General features: G+C 42.6%; 1 protein-coding gene across 1 annotated transcript in view; it reads right to left on the reverse strand.

Moving 5' to 3' along the window:
- Window positions 1-21,539: 21,539 nt before the first annotated feature.
- The window catches only part of PKP2 (plakophilin 2), a 46,872-nt gene continuing 43,854 nt past the window's right edge, over window positions 21,540-24,557 (reverse strand). The window contains exon 13 of the mRNA XM_042795511.1: window positions 21,540-24,141. Within this exon, the coding sequence (XP_042651445.1) occupies window positions 24,073-24,141 (69 nt within the window). The 3' untranslated portion in view covers window positions 21,540-24,072. The remainder of the gene's footprint in view (window positions 24,142-24,557) is intronic.

The raw sequence follows: 24,557 nt of genomic DNA on the forward strand, positions 1-24,557 counted from the left end.
TGTTGTGACCCCACTGTCAGGGCTAATGTGGGATGAATTGCTGGAGTAAGAGATGCAAAAAAATAATTAAAATGGGAAATTCTGAGTTCTGTGAATTTCCTCCCTTTGAGGTCAGCAGTTCCATCTGTCATTTCAGCTACAGTTTGTTATCGCTGCAAATAATTTTTCACTACTGAAAGCATAGCTATCTTTCTGCTGGGATTAAGGAAGAAATTTGCAAGGAACAGAGGTAACTTTGGGGCTAAGAGAAGCTGTTTCTCAAGAAAGCACTTGAGAGGAATTAATACTGCTCAATGTCTTGATTGTTGCTTGAGCCAAGATCTCATATGTTTTCTCAGGCTGATGGGACAGCAATATAAAACTTCTGCATTTTATTCCCTTGTTCTGTATGCTCAAATTTATTACTTCCTTTTGTCTGGCTAAACCCAAAGACATATGATACAGGAAAAGGTACTTAGCATAAATACAGAAATGCAGTTCAGTCTGAGGCACAGAGAAAACAACTGGAGAGGCAGATTTCTTAATGGAATGTGAGGTTTTCATTTTATCGCTTCACTTCTTCCCAGGTCATCTGTCCAGGTGACCTCCATGAGTAATATTCTTTAAGCACAATAAATGCATTCCTCTCAGATATGCTGGTGAAGGGCCCAGCCCCAAGCTCTTCTCTCACAACTGTGAATTGCTAATAAAGCAGCTGCCCAGTAGCCTCCCATTGCTTCCTGCTTGTGTTTTTGTTTTGTTTTGTTTTTTTTTTTGTTTGTTTGTTTTTTTACAGCATTCCTGACATCTGAAATGTGATTTATCTTTTGTATCTATGCAGCTGAAGTCATTAGAGCACTTGCTCTGGGTAACGATGCCCTTCCCAGTAACTCTGTTTGGCTACCCCTTTCCATGGTTTGAGCCCAAGCAAATTGCCTCAGTTTGGGAGAGAGGAAAGCCCATCTCCCCAGCCTCCATCATCTTCTCTCCCTTCTCCTCCAATCTCTCCCCCATGGGAAATTGGATTCCTCCTCTATAAACTTCATGTGGGGGACCCAGCCATGGCCTGCCTGGCTAAAGGGCCTTCTGCTCAAGTCATGCTCGCTGTTATTATTTCCTTCTTTTGACTGGCATTTTACTCTCCTCAAAATCAGTTTACATACCCCATATTAACCAAAATATCCCCAAATTCTGTGTAACTGAAAGGAAAGGTGGCCTGCGCCGTTAATTTATCATCTTATTCAATAAGTCCTGGGGAAGGGAATCTTGCCCTAAAGAGTTGCTATCTTTCTAGAATTAATCAGAAAGTTTCAGAAGCCAGTTTCTTGCCTTCTAGGACATTTTCCATCTGGTTTGGTGCCGGTATCCTGAGTCTACATTGGAAAATCTAATGAAGTCCAGCTCAGCCTGTTCACACACAATCATTCACAAAAAGACATTAAAAATGGAAGAAACAGCAGGCTTGAACCAGTCTGCTGAATTTGAAATTACAATGTCAAGGTGTTTTCCAGGCACCTGGCATAAGACAAAACTGAAAAAAAACCCAGAACCAAACCAAACCAAAACCACACTCCTCAAAAACCAACAGAAAAAAGCAAAAGACAAGATGTTAACAGGGCTCATACCACTGAAGTGCTCTGGCTGGGGCACCTCCCTAGGCTGCGTGTGGCCATAAACTACTGTCCATCTGAGTCACTGAGGAGTTCACGGCTGCCAGACCAGTGTCTTTTCTTGGGTCTTCAGGCTCCCACAGTGCAGCCAGGTTGTCTTCACCTGAGCTAAAAGGCACCCTCCAGCAAAGAGAGCTGTTGGCTTCAGTTAACTTACCTGTCGTATGTGAACCTGGAATTGCCATCTTCCTGGTCCCGTACTGCTCTTCGTCATCCTGCTTTTATTTCCCGATCTCTCCTATCCCAGTCTCTCTTTTTTACCCTGTATTGGTTTTCATGGGCAAAATATCTCTTACAGAACTGCTACAAGGCACTAAAATCATGCATTTGAAAGCTGGTATGTGGAAGGGAGTTTGTGGTTAAACTGCTTTTACTTCCTCAGCAATAATATTGAAAAGCGAATAGAGTGCCAGGGTCAAAAGTGTCTTTTTCAGGCTTAATTCCTTCCTCTCTTCATTTGTATGTGCTTGTTTTGTAGGAAACAGGAGCATGTTCCAACAGCACCAGCTCTGGCCCCAACAGTTTTTTCTCATTCCCCACAAAGTTTCAAATGCTCAATGCTGTCTGAAAGGGCTGTCAAACTGTCACAGAGGAGTTTCACTTATCAGAGGTGTTGTATAATGAAAAAGAATAAGAGTATTTGGTTAAGAGTGCCCATTAGGCTGAATGTATTTTTTTCCTTTTTCTATTTTTAAAATAATAGTTTCACAGTTGGAATAGGGGTACTTGCACACGAAACTGCAGACAATACTTCTTACCTTTTGATCAGTAAACACTGATTTTATTGTCATAATTCCTCTTGTTTTACTTGGCTGCCTTCTTATCAGAATCAGAGGCCCTATGAGATCCCCAGACTATACTCTTACTTTGTTATGTGATAACCTGTCAGGGTTTATTTCCTAAATATTTTTCAAGTTGCATCCACACCCTAAATGCCTTTAATATTTTGATTCTGTTATGTCAAGGCTTCTAACCTTGATGTCAAAATGCTCTTGGGTCCAGCTCATATTCAATAAAACTGCCTTATGTGGCTACATGTCCTCTTGCAAAACTCCTGGAAAAGTGATGTGTTGGCGATTAGGAAAGCACACGAGTCCACCCTACTGAAGAAACTAGGACTCATTCAGGGAAGGGTGGGGTTAGTGCTACTTTGTTAACCAAAGGTTTTCATGAGAAGCAAGCTGGTACCTCTGGAAATTTGCTATTCAGCACCACAGAAATTCTGATTAATTGCTCTGAGCAAATTGCTCCTGGCAGTGTTATGCTACACCTTCACCAGAAAGGCTCACTGGAACGGGACCCAGACTGCCCAGTCTCTCTTGCTAGCACCCTGGAAGCATTTAGGCTGGCTTTGTTTTGCTTTGTTACCTTGGGCCTACATATTTATAGCACCAACTGTGAAAGAGAGGTTGTCTGGTTCTGTTACGCTGCATCATGGAGGGACACGCTGGTATGTGCTTTGTGGGCTTCTGGAGTACACGAGCTGCAGAGGTTTAACTGGGGGGGGTCTCCTAACCCTGAGGTCTCTGAGGTCACCGGGTAGGTTTATGCATCTCTGGTCATTTTTAGTTTTTCTTGTAAATCTTAATTGAAACCTTTCTCAGGGTTTCTGAACCGGTGGTTTCTTACTTGACGCTGCTGAGATTTGGTCTGTAAGAGAAATCGCCCTGCTTTCCCTTCCAGGGCAAACGGGTTAATATTGTCGGGGATCTGTTCTGCAGTGGTGGCGTGGGACCGCGTGCCCAGCAAGGAGGGGAATTTAATGCAGGGTTGAGCGGTGTCGGGGGTGCAGAACTGCTTGTGTTGGAACCGGCGGGGCGGAGCAGAGGGGCACGCACTGTGCCTGGCGCGCTGGGGAGGGGGTGCCGCAGCCCCGGCTCCCCAGGCTGGCTTGGGGGGTGCCCCCTTTGGTCATCCCCCCCGCTCCTTGAAGCGCCTGTCACGTCCTTTAGGGCTCTGAATTCACGGGGATGCGTTGATTTCTTATACATAAAGCTGTGGCTGCAGTAAAGCACTGGAGAGACCTTCAGTGGAAATTACATGCGAAAAAACAGAGTAATCCCATTTAAATCAAACCCGAGGATGGGTGTGGTTTCCTGTCTAGAGTTCAGCCGGCCAGCTGTAAACGAAATAGCTCCGACAGCCTTTTGTTCCTACGAGTAATCACACATCCCTCATCAAATGTAGATACGCTGTGGTTTGCAGTGCTAAATCCCAGCCATAGGCAAACGATTCAGGGGAGTGACGTTGTGTCAGTCAATTCCCCGCTTGGTAGATATGGCACAGAGCTAAAGTATAAATATGACTCCACCCCGTGCTTTTAACTCCACTGCGCTCAGGCAGCCGTGGGGCAAGGAGAAAGCCTTCCTGAGCATTGGCCCTTGGAAACCTGCACCCCGTATTCCCATCCCACATCTGGAATGACTGACACTTGCACAGCTGGGGCAGGCTCCCCTTGGGTGCTTTTTCTGTTTTCTTCCTCTAAGGCTTGACCGAGAAGACTGAGGGAGTAGCAGGGAAATGTGGTAGCACTAGTTAGTGGTATTTTGGGCACCAGAGCTGCAGCTTTTCTCCTGATCGGCAGGTATAGGTGAGGGGAAAACACACAGCCTGATACATAACTCTTTCTTTTAATAAAGATCCAGATTTTGGTCCCTGTTTCTCCACATAAATTATCTCAGTGAGTCCTGGCAGTAGCTAATGAGGTCCCTCCTTGAGAAGGTCGGCTTTTGACTTGGGCATGTCTACTTTGCTCAAGCCTTAAAATACTCTTAGCTCCTCCCCTAAATCACGTTGACTTTTGTGGGATGACTGATCTGACCAGGGACTACCACTGCATGGCTCACCTGTGGCTGAGATGCTGTACCCTCTTGGAGGTCTGACGCTGCAACTTTTCACCACGCAAGTCCTCATCTAATCCAGAGGAGGAGCTTGCTTTGGCCAGTGGTTCAGAACCAAGGCTTTAAGTTACCAAGGAATATTCAAACAGCTTAGGTTTGTGAGTTGCACATAATACATGCTACTACAGCTCTTCCAAGATTAATGAAATAATGGGTTATGATATGCATCTTTATGGTTTGTTTAGTGGTCGTGTTCCAGACTCAGTGGGCAATCTAAGAGAATGCTTCCTGAAATTAATTACTTTTGGGGCAATTAACGTCATCCATGATCATGAAACAATGCAAGCAACAAGGCTTCTGGTTTTTCTCATCTCCCTAGGGAGGAAGTACAGGTCTGGGACCTGAGTCAAATAGCTTCAAGCGAGAGGAGACTTGAAAAGGATGACTCCTCTTGTCCTCTGAAGGAAAGAGCAAGGATGAAACTCTTTCCAGACTCTAACATGTAAGGTTATGACCCACTTTCCTGGCTCGCTGCATGAACAGGGCATGATGGTGTGGTATGACAGGCATGCATGCAAACATTAAGATACTGTTTTCCTGGAGTGCTTCTCTTCTAATTAGCTAACACGGGGGTTCACAGGACCTGGCTCACTCTGTTGTTCCTTGAAAGCCCTGACCTGCTGGTGTGGCACCACAAACTGGCCAGCGATGAGGCTGGCTGGAGACCTGTGACAGGACTCAGGGGCCTCACAGAAAGGCATGAAATAATAGCAAGAAAGAGGAGAGCTAAGAGATTTGGTTACTGTCACTGTGGTCTTGATTCCTCCTGAGAACTGCAGCAAGAGTCTTCCCCCTCTGATGAGTAAGATGCCTGTCAGATCATGTGTATCAGAGTGATAGCCCCGGTTGGTGACACGCCAGATTGAAATGTGCTGGGATGTCTGCAGCCAGAGCCTCAGCCTGCCCCTGGCCATGCATGCCTGCCCTGGCCTACTGCCACACATGCCTGACACCCTGGCAAGCTGTCTGGAGAGCTACACGGGCTCAAAGGAGCCACAGCAAGTAAGGTGGAAAACAGAGAACGAGGCATCAGATAAATGCTGGAGTTGATGCAAGACAAGACGGAGGGAAAGTATAGTCATGAGGGAGGAAAAGCAACCGTTTAAGTTGGTTTAAACTATTGTAAAACCACATTCTGAGCCAGCAATGACATCCAGATCGGAGCACAGGATGTCCCTGTCTTGTATGATGCTCTTGTGGCTCTCTGCCTTTACTTTGTTGTCCACAGTAAATGTCCTTCAGTGCAAGCTTTGGGTTTCTAAATGATCCATAAAAGTGCTGAATGATCATGTGTTGAATAACCTCACTAAGGAAGCGTTGCAAATGCTTGCCACTTGCAACTAGCTGAAAACTAGTCAGAAACCGAATCAGACTGGAGGGGCATTCTTTACAAAGAGAGTCAAAGTACAATTAACTGATGGTTCATAATACCTTAAGGCATTCACTCTTTGGTTTCACCCATTTATTTTTTCTCTTTCAGTTCAATTCAAAGTCGATTAAATCTCACTTTAAATCATAGGACGTCTTATTGCTTGATACCAGTCTTCTTTTTTTGAGCTTGTGTGGAGATACAATGGTGACGGCAAATCAGGGAGTCTGTTCTCCTACTGTTGCTTCAGCTTAATTTCAATGGGAGAAGCATTTTTCAAATTTAAGTGACAGAAGGTGTTGTGAGATGACCTAGTAAATCCTTAGCAGGCACTCTCAGTCTCTCTCCTTATTTATTGTCGGAATGGAGTTTCATATGTCATAACACAGATTAAGTTGGTTTGACTGGTCTATACATTCCTGGCCTGCCTTTTACCCTCTCTAATGATAAGTGTTATGCTTAACGTCCTGCGGTCCTTTTGAACATCGCCACTTCTGCTGTAGGTAATTGGTTATCTCCAGAGATTATTTCAGTCTAAGTATTGTAGTATATGTTTTACTAGACCCTAACAACTGCAATATATATTTTATTGGATTAGTGATTAACTTGTTTTCTGTCCAATCTCCTTGTTTCATCTGTCTCCTTTATTTTAGCAAGATTTTGCATATAGCTCAAGGGTCTTCTTACAGTACTGCCTGACCTATGTGAAAAGTTGAAAATGAGCTTAGGCATTTGACTTGGCCAATTCTGATACTGTACTGAGACTGACAAGGAAGCAGTTAGGCCACTGAAATTAATACCATTCAAACTTCTTAGATGGCTACATAGCTGGTCATGCTACAGGCCTTGCTGGAATAATTTTCTTCATTTGTCCCTTTAGTTTAGAACTGGAAAAGCATATAGAGCAGAGCTGAAATGAAAGTATGAGGAATGATTTTATTAGCATAAACACCAAGGTGAGAATTCCTTGTGAAAGGAAACATACTATCCTAAGAAGAAATCTGAGCAGATCTCAGCTTCTGCAAAATAATTTCTGCAGTTATAAAACTATAGAGCTGAAATACAAAATGTTGTGCTCTGTCTGAAATTCTGGTCATTTTAATTAAGCTGTCTTCTTCCATTCTGGCCAAACTAGAAATGTAGTTTTCTTGAATTCTTAGAAGATGTTTTCAGTATTGTCATTAAAGGAGCTACATTTGCACAAAGCCTTAAATACTCCGAGCAAGAACTGGGAGCTGTTTGCAGTCAGGATCTCCAGACAGTTCTTAAAAAAACCCAGTTGGATCCTGTCCTCCCTGGCAGACAGATCTGCCTGGCTTCGTCTTCCCAGGGAAGAGCAGCGCAGTGGCAGCCCTGGCGGGTAGTGAAACGCTGCACTGATGCTTCAGTGACAGCCCCGGGTGCAGATTTCTGTCCTGAGCCTGCCTGTGAAGACAGTGTTGCTTTCAGGCAACCTCCCCACCAAACATACACGCACGCATGCGCTCGCACACGTACACACACACATGCCTCGTGGGAGAGCTGTTGTTAGCTGCCTGGAGAGCCAGAGGGTTGCTCTGACACGCTGACACATCTCCAGTGTAGCCAGCATAAAATTAGTTTCCTCCTGGAAATGTTCAAAACTGGCCTAGATGAGCAGTAGCTTCTTCAACATTTCACATGTTAAAAGAACCCATTTTCTTGTATGTTTTTCCTGGTTCTGGCAGAAATATATTTTGGAAGGTTATACTTTCATGTACGATTGTTATTATCATCATTATGAGAAGGGTATTCTGAAACGCAAAGGGTTTGCTTCTAACAAGGGGTTCCTTGCTCAGACTGGGCTAGAAAAACCAGCTGTTCCAGTTTACCTGAGCTGTTAGTGATAAACAGGGTCCAGTTGTTTTTCTATATTTGTATTTCTTTAGGTGCCAAGTGAATTTGCGGGGATGGTAGGCAGATAAGTCGCTGCTGCTTTTGTCCATGCAGAGTGCTTTTAAAAGTAATATTGTAAATATGCCACGTTCTCACTTTCCTACGGTTAACTTTTGGCATGGGACTTCACTTCGTGGTTGTAAATGCACTGCAGACATGTTTTAATGGCACTGTTCAAAATGCAGCAGAAGTTTATATGTAAACTTGGCACCTAAATGCCTCCTTCCAGGATTGTGGAGATGAGTTGCCAAAATAAGTTCACTTCAGCATTTATCTGTACATCTGGCCCTCTCTTGGCATGGGATAGCCCTGTGCAGTGTGAAATGAAGTTACAACTTCAGCATAACGTTGAAATGTAATAAATTAAAGCCTCTAGCTAAATGAAACTTGTAATTGGTACGTCACTTTCAAGTGAGAGAATGGCTCAGGCAGGTTCAGCATTCTGCCCGAATTGCATAACTGCTGTAATTATCCTGTGTGGTTTTTAATACTGCTGAGAAAAAGAAAGCGTGCTAATTTTAAGAACTGCAGTGTTCTGCCAATATACAGCTGGCATCTAGGCATTTCAACCAGAGGAAGTGTTTGTGAGCAGCAGGGCAGGGTCAAAAATTGCTATTGCCGACACAGGCTGAGTACTGTGAATTCTTGTGGACATAGACATTAAACTGTTGCTAAGATTGTAATTTTATTTCAAGATTAAACTCTTCCTCTCTGTTCTAATGCAGAGCATATGCTGGAAATGTGATAGGACAGACTGAAAAATGTAATTTTACTGCTGGTCCTTCATAACTTTCAATAATTGACTTTTTTTCCCTTATTCCTGAAGACATTCTTCTTATAACCAATGTACATAAATTTGTATAGACACACACAAACACACACATCTATATATAGAGAGACACTGGAATTTGGTGTGCCGGAATAGATTTCACACCTTTTTAGAAACAACCTCGGTGATATGAAAGATCTCTTGGCAAAAGGGTGCCCTTGAGCTAGCATATTGCATGAGGAAGCTCCTACAATAGATATGTGTGGGAATTGCTGAATACATTTAATATACATTTGTCTGTCAGAAACAAGAAATCTAAAAAAATAAGAATTTGATAGTTATTTGACCTTGAGGATGGAATAATACCCAACCAACCCCTGAACCTACTGTGCTTATAGCAGTTTGAATGTTCACAAATGCAGGTAGTGCTGCTTGGAGCACTGATGCTCTTTGATATTGAGTTTCTTTAATATCTGTTGAAAGTAATTTACCAAGAAAGAACAAAAGAAAGCACTTTATCTGAAGCAGGTTCTTGCAATTCATGTCAATATACATATAATCAACGTTTCCAAGAAATAAACTGCACTCGTGCATTGTGCATCTGCCAGTTGCCACCTTTGAAAGGCAGCACAGCACTTCTGAGCTTCACCCTCTTGCAAGTGTCTTCAAGTATTTGGTGGCCAAAGTCAGATCAGGGAGATAGAAATCACCAAAATTACAGTCCATCCAAACTATAAAAAAGTGGTGTTAAATGGCAGATTTATCCATGTCCTTGTGGCCTTTCTGATCTCTGGAAAAATTTCTCTAGGTCTTTGGTCAGATACCTGAGATATACACTTGTGTAATTTTCCTAATCTTTGAGGTTGAGTCTGGGCTGCAGGACTGTCTGCATCAAGCTGTTTTATACAGCTGGGTTCAGGCATGTTGAGCTGTAGTATGGATGGGTGGATTACTTATACGCTTGGAAAATCTATGATTTATTTTTTTAACAGTAAGAAAAAACTGTATGTTTTGAAAAAACTACTAAACCGATACATTTCTGTCTTAGATAATGCCTGCCCATTCTATAACTGTAAGTTATGCAGACCTTTCCTTTCTTATTTCTCTCAGCCAGGATGGAAAGTTGCTTGTTGCTTTATGTTTGGGAGGGCTCCACAGTGTCCATCGCGGCTACAGGACATCAGTAAAGAGCAGCTTCCTTCCAAAGAGATGTATCTACTGAAACCAGAGAGGACTAGTGAAAAAAAAAAAAAAAAAAAAAAAAAAAAAAAAAAAAGCGGTAGGTTTTCAAGTTAGTATACAGTCATATAACTGTGTGCTTTTTAATTAAAAGATTTGATTGATATCACTTACTGCCTCCAGCTCTACAAGGATAAGTGAGTATTGCCAGGAATGGTGATTGTTTTGTTTCTAAACTGTTACACTGCTCTGAAACCCTGAGTTGCTATATATATTCGCAATGCCCTGAAGAACATCACTGGTAGTATCTTTGATCTTTTTTTTTTTTTTTTTTTTTGTGGCATATAGCCCTGTATATTCGTTTCACATACATGAGGGCTCTTAGCAGAAACAGAAAATTTCACTTGCTGCAACAATAGTCCTTTCAATGAGCTTTTTCAAAGCATTAAAAGGCAACATCAACAACAACAAACTACCACACTTTGCTGAGGAAGTGGCATGGATTGTCACTGGAAAGTAACCCGAGGTGGATATTTTAGGGTAGATTGGAGCTATGTCCCTATGTGTTTGAGACTGCAAAGGTGAGGTTAATCCACCCACTGCTCTTCTGGATGATGCCAGAGAAGACTGGTTGTTTTGAAGGGCACCTAATTCCTAACAGATTTTACTGGTGCCAAGAGCCTTTCATTGATCTGACAGGTGAACAACAATAAATAGATTACCTTTGGGTGCAGGAATCCAGTAACTCTTCAAGAACAGGTAAGACTTGTTGGACTTTTCCTGCGGTACGTTCTGAACCACAGCACATATACAGAGAATGGAGTTTAAGCACAGTGTTCAGGTCATTTCCTCTGTACTTTTGTATATGCAGCGGCTTAGATACACAATACTAAAGGGTAGTTCTGTTCCCAAGTGGCATTATATGATTTTTTCTTAAAGTGCCTACATGTATTAGGAATAAAAATTCCAAATTCTGTATGCAACTTGTGATGTCAACTAGGCTTCTTAAGGCCTCAAACTTCTTGAAAGGAAGACTCCAGGGTAAAGTTTTCCTATATGATGAGTTCTTTGGTGGTTCCTAAACCACTTACCTCCACTTACTCAATTACCTTATATCTGGACTCTGTGCTTGGGCTCTGCAGGGTAGCATGCATCTCTTGTGAAGGACAGGACTAACTCCTCTATTAGTAATTACTGTTGACTAGTTCATATATCTTCACAGAACTGTAACTGAGACTGGTCAGCACAGCATAATTGCTGAGACATGGGGTTTTTAACAGACATCACTTAAATTTTATATCAACTAAGAAAGCAGCACAGGATTTATCTTGTGAACAAACTACTGCCAACATCATTACTGCTGTTAGAATAGCAGATTAGTGTAGCATTCTGCTGTGGAGGCATAAGAAGTGAATTATTCCAGTACGAAGTTCTTTCATATGTTTTTTTGGGCTGTTCCCTCCTGAGCTATGATATCTATTCATCCCTTTTGCTTTGTTCAGCATCTACTAAGTGACAGATGCAGTACAAACTTTACCCATCTATTAACCTCTACCCACAGGCCTAGGTATTTTCCCATTCCTCTTACATAAGTAGGAACTAGGTTTCTAAATATGTTTAAAAATATAGGCTCATTCTCTACAGGCACTTCTTTAACCCATTGCTTGTTTATACATAGGTTCCCAGGTGAGCTAGCATCTCTAACTCACAGCTGTTGAAAAAAAAAAAAAGCATCAAAATAAATCTGATCTCTAAGTTGTTACATTAATTACAAAAGAGGCTCCAAAATTTCAAACTAAGAAGACTTCTACAGTACATTATTATCCTTCTCCCCTTTCTTCCCTGATTTTAATCTGTAAGAAAAAAAAAAAAAAAAAATGAACGCCCATAAACCAAAATGAATCTATACATCCTAGACTTAGTGGTTTAACTAAAGATAACCTCTAATATTTTTACCTACTGAACATGGTAATTAACATTAATGTGATAAATGTAATGAGAAGAACAAGTGCCACAGTATGCAAACATTTGCAATGAGGGCCCAAGGTCTGAATCCCTCTGGAAACCATCTATTGATTATAGCTAGTGAAAACAGCAAACGAACAAGGTTAGGTTTCCTCCTTATCTGAGAGATTTTTCACAATTGACTGTGCTGGTCATTCATCAGCTAGGCAAGACTCAGTCCTTTAAGAGACCGGACTACTTCTTGATGTGGGGCTAACATATAAGCTTCTGATTAGTGAGCTGATTAAAGGAATTTCCAAAGCTGGCCCAGTCTGACTGATGGTGACTATTACAGCTGTAATGTGAGAGTTATACTGAAAGGGGAGGACCAAAGGATAAAAGCATGAGGAAGGAAGCTGTCAGCATTGTGAAAAATCAAAGCTCAAGCAACAGTACAGTAGATTCTGAAAATAGATATGGGGAAGCTCTTGCGTAGTGATGGTTTTAAGACTCATTTCAGGTAAGTCTGTAAGTGAGTGGGTTTTCTTCCTAATGTATTTTTCCTTTCAGGTAAGGGTTGTATGAAATTTCATGGAGGCCGAACTGTTGGCTTGATTAGAACACAACACAGTAGTACAGAAACATTCAAAAACTGAAAAACTGTCTGCTTTGATGTGAAACTAATATTTGTGCTAGGGAATATGAAAAGGATTTTCTTTATGCTGCTAGAAGGTCAAAACATCTTGTTCTACTGCCACTGACCAAACCAAGTAATACTAACGTTAGTTGGAACAAATGTTGCTCCGACCTTGTAGCTAAGCAGGGCTACATGGAATTTGAATCCCCAAATAGTGGTTGAAACTGACTTCAACTAGAAAATATTTTCTAGACTTCAGCTAAAGTTAGCTCAAATAATTTCTCTTTTTATCTAGGTTTGTTATTCTTTCACTTTATGCCAAGAAGTTTTTAAAATCCTGTAGAAATTATATGATATTAAAGGGGAGCAAACACAAAATCACCACTGAAATGTCATCTGATGTCAGCAACTGTCTTGGTTGCACTGAAAATGTCACCATTTGCACCGTCCGCAGAATAGGAGATAACTGAGTTACCATGTTGTTGTTTCTAGCCAAGTCTTCCAAAGCAGTAAGCGTGGAGCATCTCTGACCTCTCTGGGTGGCCATTTCTAGCATGGCATCGCTGTCCTGGCAAGCAAATTTTTTCCTAACGCCCAACCTGAATCTCTCAAACCTCAACATGATGCTGTTGCTCTGTTGCCCCTTGCTTTACTGCCACTGTGACAAGTTTGGTTCTATCATCCAAGCCCATGTCCTTCAACCTCTTCTTACAGCTTGTGTGCCCTAGGTTTCTCACCACCTCGGTAGCTCTCTGCTGGATCCTCTCCAGCTTCTTGGCAACCCTCTTCTTGAACTGGGAGGGTTCAAGTCACAGCACTCCATTGCAATATTACTCCCTGCCAAACAGGAGTAACAACTTCCCTCGGTCTGCCGGCCATGCTTCTCCTAACATAACTCATTTCACTTTGTTTCCACTGTAACTCCCAGGTCCTTTTCAGCAGGTCACCTGCTTAGCTGGGCAGTCCCAGCTGGCACTGATGGCTGGGGTTATTCCACCGCCCAGTGCAGAGATTTTCACTTTTTGAACACCGAGACCTTTGTTGGCCCAGTGCTTGAGTCTGTATGTCAAGATGAGAGTGTCCCTGTGGTAGATCCTAACACAGCTCAGTCTTGTTTCCACTTCTGAGGAAGGTCAAAGTATCCCTAGGAAAATTGATTTTGCAAAACTTATAGCCTGTTTCCCTTGAATAATATTCATATCCAAGCCTGAAGTACTTTTTACAATTTTTCACTTATTGTTCGTAATACTCCTGGATGGCAAAATCAGTAGTATCTCCACTAGTAAGCCCTGACTGAATCCCCTGTCTAGTGCAGGCGGCAGCAGCAGCAGTGTGGCTGTGAGAGCAGCACGCTTGTGTTTTTCAGAGACCAGTGAGAATACAGATTGAAAGAAATGGAATGTTTTTTCTGGACAGAGACATGTTGATTTGGTGTACGTGGAAGAGCTGACCACCTGTAATGATACATGCATAATGTATAACGTACATGAAAACAGGGATAGATGCTGTACCCAAATATGCCCGTTTGTGGGACACCAATGAAAGAACAGCATGGCAAAGCTCCTGAGCTCCTAAAACTAGTTGTGTTTAAAGCCAAACATTTAAAAATTACAGGACAATGAACATGAGGATTTTTAAATAGTCTAAATAATGTGTTGCTTTACTACTAGGGGAAAAAAAAAAAAAAAGTTAAAGCTTCAGTTACAGAAAGCTTTTAACAGAACTTGAAAATCCAAGGTATGGTGATTTAATTTTTTTTACAACCTGAGGTTTTACCACATTGTTGTTTAGACCAAACTACAAGCTTGATTTTCCAGAACTACCCCTCCTGCACCTCCAGAAGCCCTCTGATTAGAAATCTGTTTATGGGGACAGGTGTCTCATATAAGGAGCCTTTAAAATAAGACTCCAAACAGACTTTATACTATGAAATGTCTATAGTGGATGCTGTTATCAGTCAGGTGCAAAAAACTAGGTACTGTACAACACAGGTGTGAAAAAGCTGTTGTATCTCCCTACCTGCAAATTATGAGGGTCAGAGCTATACAGGGAAGGGTTCACAGTTTTTAAAAAGTCATAATGGGAAGAAGAAAATGGCAAGTGATGCAGTATGGGGATTGTCTGCTAAATTCAGCCGTGGGTGAAAGCCAGTGACAGTTAAGTGAGCTGGCATCGAGAGGGAATATGAGCATGCCGGGCTTTTAAATACAACTTTACACAGAAATGCTGGAGCTGAGATATTCCTACAAACCATCACCTCAGACATGATGGTACGGTTTCTGAGAAGTATGTTTGGGGAAATACAGGTCTCTAACAACTAGCACAATATGACTGAAGGTGCTTTCCATCAAAGCTCTTAGGGGAGTAATAAACAGGCGTAAGACACTGGCCATGGCTCTCTTGTCCCTTCAGAAATTACCATGCCTGTGAACAAAGTTTCAGTGAGCTGGGCTGCACCTCCTGATATATCCCTTTTCAGTGAAATGGCAGGTTGGAAAGCAAACCTGAGAGACTCTGAAACTACTTACTACTGACAGTGAGCTATCCCTTATTTGAAGGGTATCCCTTACTGGGCCTACGTTCTTAAATTCCCTCTGGAATCCCTGGAGGTTTCAGTTCTTTGTGTATAGAGGTACTGCAAAACACCGGGGTGTGTGTGTGCATGGGGCTTTCCTGCACTGTTATAACCTTAACCCTCCCCACCTGGGGAGAGCTTGTAGGCCTGTGAGCAGCTATTGTATTAACACAGCTACTGTTGCAATGAAGAAGGACCCAAACAGATGTAACTCACTTTGTTTTGGCAAGAAAATCCTCAAGTCGCACTTGCTACATCCTTTGTTGCAGGACCCTCCCTTACCTCCATCCTGTGCTGAATTTTCCGTGTTTGGGAATGGGGTCTGGGTTTTATGGATGTAATCAATACATTTTTCTGACTTCACTGCTAAATTTAGAGGAGATGGAACCGACTGTGCTGTGGGAGCAGAGACGGGACTGATGGATTATTTCTGGTCTCAACTTTGTCAGCGAGATGTCACCTTTGGAGATTGTCTGCTAAGCCAGAGCAAAAATGATTTGTGCTTTGTAGCATGTGGGCAGCTTTCAGCAAGCCTGTTGTACTAAGGCCTTCCCAAAAAAACATTAATTGATTTATCTTGGAACGAGTAGGGGAAGAACCATATTTTGCTTAGTTTAGAAGCAGAGTTATTGTTACGGTGCAGGAAGAGAAAAAATGTTGGGAAGATCTTCACAGAAACCTTCATTTTCTTTTTCCTCCTCGCCTTCCTCCTCTTGCCCTGAAAAAGCTATTGTTAAATGATATGAATATAAAAATTAAACTGTCCCCCTCCAATAAAGATGCCTCTGCTTAAAGGACAACAGCAGAAGTCAAAGTAAACTACGGGCTGTTTGCTGTCCTTTTTTTGAAGACAGCAAGTAATGCTGAGCTTTTGCTTGCAGCCAGAGCTAAACATCCTGGGGACTGACTGAGGTGAAGGAAAGAAACCTTGCCAGTGATGCTATTAACATTCAGGAGAGTGTCTTCTTGCCCAAACCACAGGGTCATGAGCATTTAACAAGAATTTAATGTTTAATGAGAATTTGGTTAAAAGATTTCTCTGGCGTGAGATGTTACACTGACTTTTAATCCTTTTTATTCAGCTGTGTGTCTACGGAGAAAAAAATTGTAGCCAAGGCTCTGCAACCAGTCTGCACAAGAGGAAACAGTGACAGAGCAAAATATACATCTGCTGCATGTAGTTGGTGTGAATGCGTGAGAGATCAGGGACCATTGTCCGGGGCTACACCTTATTTACCTTCATTTTCTTTCCTGGCTGGGAATCAACTTCTTGCTGTTTGCTGACTTTAATGGAGAACCTGAGAGCAGACATGCACTTTCCAAGGCTTTTGCCAACCGTAGGTAACATGACTGCTCGATCGACGCTGCTAAGTGCATTTTTCCCAAGAAGCGGGTGCCCACGGGACGGGTGGAAAGCAGCCCTTTGCCTCCACGCTGCTCAGAGCCCTGCCAGGCTGTGCCCACTCCAAACTTGTTCGAGCAATCCTCACCAAAGCATCCATCCTACAGGCGACCTGCCTGCTCTGTAAAGCCTCCCCGTGGGCTTCCCCACTGCGTGGTGTCCTGCGTGGCACTGGTACAGCGGGCACCGGGGGGGGAGCCCGCCCGACGTGCAGCATCTGGCTAGCTGGGAGCATCGCTTTTGCTGTGGCAGGGGGGAGGAAAAAAGGGGGCTATGCCCGGCCGTAGGCAGAGGGGCAGAGCCTCGCGTGGGCCAGGGATGGGCCAAGGGTGGTTGCCATCAGCTGGGCAGCTCTCTGGCCCCGCGGGGATAGCGGGCATACGCAGCGACAGAGCATCCACCATGTGCCTGTCATGTTGTCGTCGAAGTCACGGGGCGAAACTTGCACGCGGACCAGTAAATGTTCCTCCAAAGCTGCTCAAGTGCTGTGCTGCAATGGACTGGGCTGGGGGGGTGCTGGGCTGTTAGTATTTTTTCTCTCTCCGAGTCAGAACAGGAGGATTTGAAAGCACTTTTCCATTGAAAAATGCACAAAATGGCAACAGTGGGGCCCAAATTTTAAATCTACATATAAACACCTTCTTAGATCAGGCCACCTCAGGTTCTTATGCTTCTTCTCTCTATTTTTTTTTTTTAATGCAAATTTAACAAATCTACATCTGTAGCCACTGCAGTAGGTGTGAACGTGAGGTTGCCTGTAAAATGCAGGTCCATGTCTTTCAGGTGTACAAAATACCACTTCTTTTATAGGTGAGCATATTATAGACTACAGAATTCATTGTGCCCTACTGACTACCCATAATTACCTTCACAATAACTTAATTACAACCTTGAGGACAGGTAATGGTGAATCTGTCCACCTGTGTTCGTAACAGTAGAAAATAACTGATGTAATCAGGGAGGAAGTCCTTGGTGGACAGGTAATCCACGCTGTGTGCTCAGAAGGCACAGCACTGGGCAGGCTGCTGGCTCACAGATGTGGCTGTATAAGACCCAAGTGCCAGAGGCTTCCCCCAGCTCAGGGTGCACGACCTCAGAAACCTGCAAAACAAAACGCCTTAGCAATGCCCAGCCCTTAAAGCTTGGCAATCACCACTCCAGCTTCTTGTTCGCTCCACTTACAAGTTGGGAAGGGAGTTGCATGCAACTCTCTCAGGGTTTGCAGTGAAGGTCTCTTGAGATGAGTCCTCCTTGCTGGAGGCACTGGGAGTGCCTCTGACCCGGCATCCAGATGGTCTTCCTTCCCGCCAAATGAATTTCAGAGCTTCTGAAATTTCGCCTTTCTTTTCCATACCGCTTCCTTGGCCTTTCTCACATTCATAGTTTGCCCACCTCATGCTTTTTTTGCCAGGCTAGCACTTTCTGCCTGACCTTGCCTGGTGACACTTCTCACTGGAGATTTGGCATCCCTCACATTAACGGAGAGAAGCCAGCTCCCTTCCCTTCTCCCCATGCTCCGTCTTTCCCGCTCCCTCCTCAGTGAACCGCTCTAGCACTCACACCTAGTTCCACCACCTCCGCTCCAGTCTTTCACACCAGAAGACAGTTTTTCCTCCATTTCTTTGTGTCATTTAAGTTGCACCAAAACTTTTGCAGTAGCACCCACAGGAACATTACTGCTACCCAAAGCATCAGCTTTTGACTTCCATGTTTTAGGTATTTTCAGGTTGAGTAGTAGTATCATTAACAAAAAAAAAAAAAAAGTAAAATAAAAAAAAAATGTACAGCAATGCTGCTTGCAAATACTACTTTGTTGATTCTCCTTTTCATCAGCATATATATCATCAGGCCTGGGTTTCTTGTTGCAGCCTCTCTTTATTTTAAAAACTCTAATCTTTGTCCATATGCTTTTAAAACAGCAAGTACGATCCTATTAATAAAATATTATTTCAAGGCTATATGCATCGTGCATTTAGAGCAGATTTTTTCCTACCGTCAGGAAAGAAGAAACTTCTTAAGGATCCTTATTTTAATTTTCAAAAAGGCAGAATAAAATTCCAGTAATCCCAGTTTTCATTTTAAGCACGTAGCATGAGCCAGCTAACACACCTAATCCAGCGTGCTAGCCATCAGAGAGAGCAGCCAGCCCACGTGGCCGCCCCGTCCCTCCTCAGGGATAAAGGCTGTCTGTGAAAGCCTCCATTGTTCTCCCTGCAGCATCCTGCGTGTTACTGCGTTGTAACTGCAAAGCAATTGCAGGGGTAGCCACAGCACAAACACACTGCACAGCCCGCCCCAATTATGCTGCCAAGCAACATTTTTATTACAAAGGGGAAGTTTTATGATGAAAAAGCGTATTTCCTCTTTACGCTATTTCCTCACTTTTAGTTAACAGCTTTTCTTCTACAAAGTCTGTTTCAGTCTCAGTTGAGGATCACTAATACTTCATGCCACAATCCAAGGTTCTCCAGCCTTAAAAAGTTGCATGAGGTTTAAACTCATGCACAGTTTTTAATTGGGTTATGCCTAATGACCAGTGTTTTGAGTTAAAACTCAAGTGTGGTCATGTATCCTGAGGTGTAGTGTGCTTTCCAGGCAGAGTTCAACACTGATACTAAAACATTACTGATTTATTTTGTTGTTATTCCAAGCCAAACACAGATATTCTGGCTGGATCCCATTATTTTATGACCTTCATGGGCTTCAGAAAGTTCACGGGCAGCAGCTAAAAAAGACCGTTCATAATTTTTCTGTGTTCACCCAGTGGCTCAGGCTTGGCTATTTCAATTTCTGGTGAACGCAGAGCTAAGACATATCTTTGAGGGTCAAACAATGCCCTTAAATCTGTCCACAACTGAGAGAGACCTGAAATCTCTTAAGTTACAGGGGCTCCCAGATGCCTGAATACATCTGAGGCGGCAGCGATGTTCTTCTGAGCCCCCAAAAGCAAGAGCAGGGTGGGGACTTCTGAGGCCAGCACCCTGCAAGGTGTGAGTGGTGGCAGCTTGGCTCATGGTCCTGTAGCTGATTACAGCGTAGAGACTGCAAAATGCAGAAGGCCTTACGCGATTTTGGAGGGAATACGTGGTCGGCATGGTTGATGAGCATCACTGTTGATGAGAAGTGTATTTGCAGCTGGTGTCCCTGTTCCCTTTCCTGCTGTGACCAAGGGCATAGGCATGTTCAGAAGGTCCCGACACCCTGGGGGGATTTGCAGTATTGGCTCTAAACTGTGGCTGCTAAGGATGTGTAAAGCAAAGGCGTGATTCCTCTTTTTTATGTCTCTGGATATTTAGGCTGGTCTGAGAGATCACTCTCGCTAAGAGTAACGGCATACAAATAAGGGGCTGGGAGATTAGGTTGAATAATGGAAAAATTCGTAACAAATATTAAGTTCCTAAGCTTCAGTTATTTACAGTCATGCTGGACACAGCACTGTAGGATCCAGCGGAACAAAGGACGTGAGTAAACTGGATCCTGAGTGGATAATACCTCTAATGTGTGTAACAAAATGTTTTAGGCTCTGAACACATGAAGTAAGATAAAATGGGTTTATTTCCTCATCATATGCAAACCTATTAAAATGTCCAAAGTATGACTGTAGAGAATGGCAAAACCCCAATCTATGCACACTATCTACAAGAAAGCCCTTTTCTGTCTTTGGTATATTTGAGCAAATCTCCCTGCTAGGTTTTCAACAGACAGATGCTGTGCAACATCTAAAACAATATTCTAGGTGCAAACTCACATGGTTATATTAACATCTGATTCTTTAAGCCTTGCCCTTGATGCACTGTGATGTTGGGCTCAAATGTGCATTTTCTCCAGTCTGATTTCTGCTTGCTGTTTCCAGATCTTTGTCTCCTATCAGATGATGCCTTAAGGTCACGTTATCTTCCCCATGGGCTGGGTCTACAGTATGAGTCAGGAATGTAAACCGAGGTTTTAATCAGTAGCAATTAAAGTAAAAGAATGGAAGAGCAGCTGCTGGAGTTGAAATAATTTAGGAAACATCAGTCTCATCACTTTGCATAGCTTGTGCATGATTCACGCGGTGAACGTGCTCATTAGGCTGTCGTGAGCCACCTCCCCAAGAGGGCTGTGAAGTGATACTGTTCGGCTTTTTGGCCCTGAACCCTAAAGACAGGAAAATAACACTTCTGGCAAGCTGGAGCCTAAGAGCTAAACCTCGTAACAAGGAAACCAGCATCCTGAGATGTCCTCAGCTTTAGCTGGTTGCCTTTCGAGGATGTCCTGTCTGGTGAAAGGGCTGTGATTGTTTTACCATGGCTCGTGATGGTGCCAGTTCAGCCCTCACCTGCAGTTTTGTATGGGCCCAGAAGGGAGGGCTGAACCCTTCTTAATAGATAGCATGTTCCTACTCAAAAGGAAAACCCCACAAAAAAAGCCAAGTATCCTAAACCCTGCGTTCGTGCGCAATATAACGCAGTGTTCTACATTGTTTAATTATATTTTGCAAGGGAGGGAGAAGAAACAGCGCTAACATTTAGGAGCAATGTCAACAGAAAAAAAGGTGGGAGGATGAAATGAGTAGAAGCGTGACTAATTCTTTGGCACTGAATTAATGCCTAGATTCTGTGATATCTACTACAATATTATCCATAGCAATTGTTTCCACGAAAACAATTCAGTGAAAGGTGGTTGTACTGGGTTGTGGTTAAGACACTATCTCAAGGTAGGAGGACCTGGGGTCAGTTCCTTGTTCAGCCAAAGACTTTTTGGATGCTACCCAGTATGTTTAAATTCAAGGTGTCAAAGCTCCTCTCTGTCAAAGAGCAAGTGGGGAGGTTATATTTCCCCAGTCCACGATTATGGTGGGGATGATTCTGTCTGAGATCTGGTGGTGGTGATATGGCCTACGGTAAAGTTTATGGCAAAGACCAGTTAAAGGGAGGCGAGGGCAAAGGGTGCCAGGTGCTTTGATAGGTCAGCAATACTGGGCAAAGAAAGTTGTAACACAACTTGTAAGTAGAAACAAATTATTTGCAGGAGCACTCTGATGCCAACAGGAGCATTACAAAGCTTGCCTTCAGTAACAGTTGTAGAAAAGTCTAAGTCTCTGTAACTAGATTTAATTTCAAAATGAATTTGCCCCTTTAAAGGAAGGACTAAGGCTTGAAAATACATTTGCTGCATCCCAGCGAGTATGTTCACTAATAACAACAAAGACCAAAGACAGATTTTTTGCATTAGAGAGAACACTTTATTATTCCCCTAACATTCTTTGCTTTCTTTGGAGTCCTGCTGAAATGTTTTTGATTGCATACAAGTAGGAGATCAGTTGTAATAAGGTGTGTCCTTGTTTCTCATCCTGTTTTTAGCTTTCAGTTGTTGCCAGGTCTGACATAGTTCTTCGTGACTTCTGAACACTGCTTTGATTTTAAAGGGACACTATCATAGAATCATTTATGTTGGAAAAGACCATTAAGATCAACAAATCAATGGAAACAACACAAGAAGTTTGCATCCCTTTCTTAAGGACATCTTACTGGGAGATAGACGTATTAAGTAGGGCATTTAAAAATGCCCAGCATTGCTGGGTTGTTTTTTTGTTTTTGTTTGTTTTTTTTTTTTTTTTTTAAATTGCATGCATTTCACAAAACTAAACCAAGGCTTGAGTATTTCTAAAAGCCCCCTTCCTGATCTTAAACTGCAGTTCTTTCCTGTGCTACTCTGTATTTAAGCTTACTCTTTGTTTATTAATTTTGCCTACCACTACTTTTTGGGTAGTAAAAGTAGACTTGTCCAGGTTGCCTGGTGTTTATTCATTAATGTCATATGCAGTGCTACTTGGGTTAACAAGTTAGAAGAAAAAGTTAGATTTTAATTGTCTGTTTTCTATCATATATTAAAAAATTATAAACCCAATTTACTCAGCATGTGGTGCTGTAGTTTCCCTTCCCCTATGTTGTTTTTGGACACGGAGTATTTTGAAAACGACCTCTTAAAAAAAAAAAAAAAAAAAAAGTATTTTTAAAACCTCTTACTGGAATGCATTTGATTGGAGTTATTCAAAGCAAATGCGGAGGACTAACAGACCTATGAAAATGATCTGTTATGGGAAAGCAGGGCTGTTTGCTTACCTCCCCAGGACATGCTCTGTTCTGCATGCATGTGTGGGGCTTCCTGGGAACCCTGGCTGAACTACATGCATCTACCAGCAGAATTTAGCCCCCCCGAATCCAGAACTATGTTTGGACACCGTGCAATGTCAATCTGCTGATGGCAAGTTTCTGGTAGGAGCTAGACCTTTGGCCAGGAGTGTTGAAATTGAGAGACCTGCTGATCTCTGTGAGGTCCCTACTCGAAGGACTGTGTGTCCCCGCCTGGGTAAGAACAGCTGTAATAGCTCCTGGGCCAGCAGTGCAGCACGGGGGTACAGGGCGGGCTCCCCTCGTGCAGGAAGGCTTGTAAATACATGTGTCAAAGGCTTGGTTGTCATAAATGTAGTTTAGCTCCCCTGATTTCAGAAGAGTAATGCCAGATCATGTCAGCTGATAATCCAATTCACAAAGTCCTATCGGTTTAACGGACAATTTAACTACTGGCTTGTTGAGAGAAATCTCACTTACTAAAGGTATCAGAGGTTTTTTTTTAGTACTGATTTTCTCTCTCTGAGGATCATATAATAGGAATAGCCTTTAGCTGCTTAGGAATTTTTCTCCTCTTGTTACCTATTCCCACATGTGCAGACATAGTCCTTCAGTTATCACATTGCACTTAATTGCTGTAGGGAGGATGATGATTTCAAGTAAGAGAGTATGAAGCAGGATCAGATTAATTCCTTAAGCAGCACGGAGCACAACGTCTTGTGTGTGTGTATCTATTACTTCAAAAATAAAGGCAAGACTCCACTCCCTTTAATATATATAGATTATCAATAACATTGTTTTGAAAATGCAATTTTCTTACAATAATCACTGTATCACCAGCAAATAACTCTCCCAACAACTAGCAAAGAATGATGGGTCTAAGTTCAGCCCAAAGTGTCTGAAACATAGTGGTCCTAGTTAAAAACCTTTCTGGACACAGTTATAAACTCCAACAGCCACGTGAAGGAGGATGAGAGGAGCAAGGGCTGATAAGACCTGTGTAAAATCAGTTTTATTGCTGTTGCTGATGAAATCTCAAAGGAAAGAGTCTTAAGAATCAGTGAGCACATGAATACAAGCAATACAAAAATAATCATTTTAACTTCATTGGTGCTTTTATAATGCGGGTAGTGAAACAGCTTCTTGTGTATACTCACAGAGTCTGGAGATTCTTATTTAGCATGTGGGAAGAAACAAAAAGGTGAAAAACTACTATGTCCTGAGCAGTGCACTTGATGCTTACCCACTGTAGAAATCTACCTGTATGAAACAGTCTGAAAAGAATTTGCTGTCAATCAGCATTTCACACCTCTCTGTACGCCTGTTAGATTAAAGGCAGTCATCTGCAGCTCTGACTAGTGGTAAACCCGGATGAAACTTCACCTCAGACATCCCGAAGAATCCATCTTTGGTTATTCTTATATTGATATATACAGTGACAACAAGGTGATTAGGATTAAAAACACAAACCAGCTACCCTCTGGTCACTCAAGTCTTATACAAAATCAGCCTCTTTTTTCTGAAATACTTCCTGGCTCATGATGGCAACACCAACCACGTGAAGATAGTTATGTTAACTGACGTACGATCTCATTTGTGTCCAGTGGTGTTATGCTCTGATTCAATCTTTTAGTGAGTTATAGGCTTTTGTGGTCCGGGTATTGATGAAATCTGCCTTCTTAAAGTCAGCCTTTGGAATGAAAGAAACAGAATAAATCATTATCTTCGGTGCCAATTCTAGGAGGGAAGGGTGGGTTCAGCTGCCTAAAATCTAGATATGGAGCTGTGGTAGGGGGCTAGGCAGAGTCCTCTACAGTCAACAGAGACAGAACAGGCATCTCCCAGGAGTGACTGTTCAGTCTAAGATAGGTGAGATGAACAGTTGGAGTTGCCTGACTCTCTCCACTGACTGTATGGGGACCCTGTTCTAGCTCAGCTCCACAGACTCCTCTTAGGTGACTGATGTCAGCTGAGATTAACCCTGTCTGAACAAAGAGTACAGGGCAATGGCAAAACCACTTAGGATTTTATCACTCTCATTTGATCAAGTGATTTCTGTTGCTTCTTAGACTGACTTCAAAAATGTCTAGGCATCAGGTGGCCTGC

The sequence above is a fragment of the Tyto alba genome, unplaced genomic scaffold, assembly GCF_018691265.1.
Source record: "Tyto alba isolate M040663 unplaced genomic scaffold, T.alba_DEE_v4.0 Super-Scaffold_21, whole genome shotgun sequence".
Taxonomy (NCBI): domain Eukaryota; kingdom Metazoa; phylum Chordata; class Aves; order Strigiformes; family Tytonidae; genus Tyto; species Tyto alba.